The sequence below is a fragment of the Chiloscyllium plagiosum genome, unplaced genomic scaffold, assembly GCF_004010195.1.
Source record: "Chiloscyllium plagiosum isolate BGI_BamShark_2017 unplaced genomic scaffold, ASM401019v2 scaf_78610, whole genome shotgun sequence".
Lineage (NCBI taxonomy): Eukaryota > Metazoa > Chordata > Chondrichthyes > Orectolobiformes > Hemiscylliidae > Chiloscyllium > Chiloscyllium plagiosum.
In genome coordinates, this window is record NW_025201363.1 from 1,960 (window position 1) to 7,047 (window position 5,088).

Sequence of the window (5,088 nt, forward strand, 5' to 3'; positions counted from 1 at the left end):
TCCCCCCCCACTCCCACTCCCTCCCCCCCACTCCCTCCCTCTTCCTCTCTCCCTCTCTCAGACCCTCCTTAAAACCGTCCTGATCTTAATATATCCTCGCTCTGGGACTTTAGGGGTCAATTCTTATCTGCTTATCAGAAGCGGCTGGGAAAGGAGGGAACCTTCGGCCAGGAAGGTGCTATGTAAATGTAGCTCATGGCGGAGAGAGAGAGAGCACGCGCACTCTGGAGCCAAGCTGAGGAACCCTTGTCATCAGCTCAAAAGTCTGTCGAAGTCCCAGGGTGTACTCACCTCTCTTGCAGCAGACGTAAACCTTCACCCTCAGGCACTGCTCCCCGTGATGGTGGACAGGTTTTGCTGTCGAAATCGAGAGAGAAAGGGATCTTTAGGGCGTGACAGCGACAGAATACCAACTGGGCCCTCCCCTTCCCTTTCCCCGGAGGGAACCTGACGGTTTCGGCGATACCGAGGCCTCGTTCTCACTGTGAAGCCTCATCCTGTGCCCTGAGGCCTGTCGGTCAATCTGACCCTACCACGGGGACCTAGAGCTGGCGGGAAGGTCTGCTGGCTGTTCTAGGCCTGTCACTCAGGTCTATATCCAGCAGGGAGGCCTCAGGATCCACGGTGAGGCCTGTTAGCTGTCACTCGGCCTACGTCCTGCAGGGAGGGCCCAGGCTCCATGCTGAGGCCTGTTAACTAATCCCAGCCTACTGCCGAGGCTTATACCCAGCAGGGAGGCCTCAGTGTCCATGCTGAAGCCTGTTTGCTTAGATTCCCTACAGTGTGGAAACAGGCCCTTTGGCCCAACAAGTCCACACTGACCCTCCGAAGAGTAACCCACCCTGACCATGTATTTACTGCTGACTAATGCACTACGGGCAATTTAGCACGGGCAATTCACCTGACCCGCACATCTTTGGATTATGGGAGGAAACTGGAGCACACAGAGGAAATCCATGCAGACATGGGCAGAATGTGCTGTTAGCTGATCCCGGCCTATCCCTGAGGCCTACAGCCTGCACTGAGGCCTCCAGATCCACGCTGAGGCCTGTTAGTTAATCCCAGTCTATCCCTGAGGCCTATACCCTGCAGGGAGGCCTCCGGGTCCGTGCTGAGGCCTGTTAATTAATCCCAGCCTACCCGCGGCCTACAACCATCAGGGAGGGCCGAGAATCCTTGCTGAGACCTGTTAGCCGACTCCAGACCTGTTCGAGTTCAGCCTGGCGGTGAGGGAAGCAGTTCGGAACCCAGGCAGCCTGAGGCCTAATCTCCAGCTGGCCCCACCCCAGCCTGGCCCAGAGGCACAGCCTGAGGCCTATCAAGTCACGGAGGCAACCGAACGAACCCCAGGGCGGAGTGGGGGGAGGGGAGAGAGGAGTAATATTTCTCTCCACCGCGGTGAGTGGGGAGGGGGTGTCTGGGGAAAACCGAGACCGGGTAAGGATGGCAGATTCCGTTTCTCCCTCCCTCCCTGCCACCACCATTAACGAACCAAAAGTTCAGGCCTATGTAAAGGCCGGGACACATTAGCACCATCAGTACGGTACTCACAGACGTAGTAATAATAGTGGCCAGGTTTGAACTCCTTGCCGAGACTGAAGGGGGTGTAGCGTTGGAATTTTTCAGAAAATCTCTCCGGGCCGTGAATGGCGTGTGGCTTCTTGCATTCCCAACGGACTTGATCCTTTGACTTTGGTTCGCAAGAGTCGTAGTCCTCTCGGTTGACCAGGTACAGGGTGTAACGTTCGACTGAGGTCGAGCGAGCCATTGGCTCCTGGTAGTGAGGACAGTTGATGTCCAGGTAATCATTGGGTCTCAGCTCGATGGTAAAGTCCGGCTGCTGGAGTCTGGGAAGTAGGGAGGATAAAAGATCGAGTTAACGTTGAAGCGAAAGGGTTCAGGATAGACGTTGCTGCAGGGCCCGGCTGGAGATTAGGCCCTTGAGGAACAGGCCTCTCTGGACACCAGCCTGGGTTCTGAGCTGCTTCCCTCCCCGCCAGGCTGAGGTTGGCCTCGAACAGGCCTCAGGATAGGCAAACAGGCCTCAGCGCAGACCCTGAAGCCTCCCTGCGGGTTTGTAGGCCTCAGTGGTGGGCTGGGAGCAACTAACAGGCCTCAGTATGGATCCTGACGCCTCCCTGCAGGCTATAGGTCTAAGTGGTAGGCCGGGCACAACTAACAGGCCTCACTATGGTTCCTGAGGCCAAACTGCGGGTTACAGGCCTCCGTGGTTAGTAGGGAGCAACTAACAGGCCTCAGCACCAACCTCGGGCCTCCCTGCGGGTTTGTAGGCCTCAGTGGTAGGCCGGGAGCAACTAACAGGCCTCAGTATGGATCCTGAGGCCCCCCTGTAGGCTAAGGGCCTCAGTAGTAGGCCAGGGACAATTAACAGGCCTCAGTATGGATCCCGAGGCCTCCCTGTAGGCTATAGGCCTCAGTAGTATGCCAGGAACAATTATGAGGCCTCAGTACAGACCCCGAGCCCTCTCTATGTGGCTGTTTTCCCTGAGAGTGTCAGAAGCGGGGGCTGGAGTGACCTTATGAAGATGTTTATAACATGAGGGTAGGGTGAATAGTCAAAATCCTTTCTCTCCCCCCAGGGTAGAGAAATGCAAAACTAGAGGGGTGTAGGTTTAAGGTGAGGGGGGAAAGGGATCTGAGGGGCAACTTTTTCACACAGAGGGTGGTACGTGTATGGAACGAGCTGCCAGAGGAAGTGGTGGAGGCTGGTACAATGACAGCATTTAAAAGGCATCTGGATGGGGACATGGATAGGAAGGGTTTGGAGGGATATGGGCCAACTGCTGGCAAATGGGACTCTATTAGGTTGGGATATCAACAGGAGTTGGGCCGAAGGGTCTGTTTCCATGCTGTACAGCTCTATGACTCTAAGTGCATAGCAATGACACCCTCCTTCTCGAAAACTTCGACAAAGTATTTTCTCTTTCTCTTTGCTCAAACGTAGATGATCTATCAAGCCAGGTTTTATTCAGGAACTGTCTCTGTCCTGTTCCCCGTCATGCGAGGATCTGATGGTTATATACCGAGCAGAAACCTAAAACGCTTTAAACTACAAATCCCACTCCACTCCACAAGCCACCGCCAAACCCCCCCCGCCACTTATCCCCATTCTTTTCTTCCGATGTCAACAGTCACCCTGCAGTTGTGGACCTCTGGCCACCAGTTGGCACTGTTTTGCCATCTTTTTGGGGGGGGTGGGTGAGGAGCAGCAAACGGTTCAGCCAGTGCCTTCCCCGCTCCCCAAAATCCTGACTGACCCGGGGCGCAAATCCTTCGGGTGATTCCCCAAAAACTCCCTCGTCGCTTTGCGGCGCTCCGAGATCGATCTCGCCATTTTGAGGACAGGCTTTCTCCCCAACACCCCCTGGGTGCTGTGGGGGGGGGGGGTCCCTCAAATGCCATCTAGTTTTCCCATCCGCCCCCCCCCCCCCAAATCCTGGATTTCCCTGATTCCAAGGAGGAAACTGTTTCTCCCTCTCGACCCCACCTTCGGGAGTTCAGAAGTTGGATCCCGAGACTTCAGAATTCCCAGGAACCAACCTCCAGCTCTTCAGTGCCCTCTCCTCAGACTTGAATGCTTTGTGTCATGTTCCCAGGCCAAGGGGCACTCTGAATTCATAAGGTTATGCGGGAAAAAAAACCCAGCTTGATAGATCATTGATTTTCATTATTCATTTTGTGGATGAAACAGGAAGAGAAAAGCAAGTTAAATTGTCAGTGAAAGGGTACGACAGAAAAATCTCGCAAATACATAACAAAATTATAACTTGTTTCCCTAAACTTTCCATGTCCGTAGAGATTACTCTCCCATTGCAACCCCTCAGGGGTCAGAAATACCCATTTCGGAGAAATCCCATTCTTGCCACGCCCTTTCAAAGTCCTCCAACACAACATTTTGTGCATCTCCGAGCTTAAACTTTCTCAGCTGCGAATTTGTGCTGCACTCTGCCAATTTGGAAACTTCATAGGCCCTACCCTGACGCCAACCTTCCATCGGCACCCGCTCCCTCAGCACCGACCCTCCAACCATGCAGACCTCCTCGACACTATTGGAGGGTTGGCATTCAGAGAGCGGGTGCTGTCAGAGTGTCAGCGCTGAGGGAGCGGGCACTGTGGGAGTGGACTCTGTGAGATCACAGACTCCCTATGTTTAGCCCATCAAACGCATACTGACCCTTCCACCCAGCCCCATCCCTGTCTCTGTAACCCCGCATTTCCCATGACCAATCCACCCTAACCTGCACATCCCTGGGCACTATGGGACAATTTAGCATGGCCAATCCACCCTAACCTGCACATCCCTGGACAGTATGGGACAATTTAGCATGGCCAATCCACCCTACCCTGCACATCCCTGGGCACTACAGGACAATTTAGCATGGACAATCCACCCTAACCTATACATCCCTGGGCACTATGGGACAATTTAGCATGGCCAATCCACCCTAATCTATACATTTTTGGACTGTGGGAGGAAACCCGAGCACCCGGAGCAAACCCATACAGACCCGGGGGAAAATGTGCAAACCCCACACAGAGAATCGCCCCAAGGCTGGAATTGACCCTGGGTCTCTGACGCCGTGAGGCAGCGGTGCTAACCACTGACAGAGTTTTTAAAAAATCACACAACACCAGGTTCGAGTCCAACTGGTTTAATTGGGAGCCCACTCGCTTCCTGATGAAGGAGCAGCGCTCTGAACGCTAGTGGGCTTCCAATTAAACCTGTTGGCCTCTAACCTGGTGTGGGATTTTTAACTTTGTCCACCCCAACCCAACACCAGCATCTCCAAATCTGACAGAGTGATTGACAAGATAGGGGAAGGAGAGAGACAGGGATATGGAAAGAGAGGAGGAGGAGGAGGAGGAGGGAGAGGGATGGGATGAATGTAGTGATTGAGATGGCGAATGTGAGGAGATAACCCCAGAGGGGCCTGAGCTCTGTCATTCTCTCTCTCTCTCTGTCACACTCCCCATCTCCCTCTGTCCCTTCACTTCTCAGCATATCTCTGTCTGTGACCCTCACCTTTCTGTTCGTCAAACCTTAACTCTGTGTCTCTCTCTCTCTCT

General features: G+C 53.9%; 1 protein-coding gene across 1 annotated transcript in view; it reads right to left on the bottom strand.

Moving 5' to 3' along the window:
• LOC122546130 (ephrin-A1-like) overlaps positions 1-5,082 on the bottom strand; it is a 7,035-nt gene extending 1,953 nt beyond the window's left edge. The window contains exons 1-4 of the mRNA XM_043684948.1: positions 5,045-5,082; positions 3,585-3,666; positions 1,552-1,847; positions 292-357 (exon numbers count right to left, since the gene is read on the bottom strand). Coding sequence (XP_043540883.1) covers positions 292-357; positions 1,552-1,847; positions 3,585-3,640 — 418 coding nt within the window. The 5' untranslated portion in view covers positions 3,641-3,666; positions 5,045-5,082. The remainder of the gene's footprint in view (positions 1-291; positions 358-1,551; positions 1,848-3,584; positions 3,667-5,044) is intronic.
• Between the last annotated feature and the right edge of the window lie 6 nt (positions 5,083-5,088).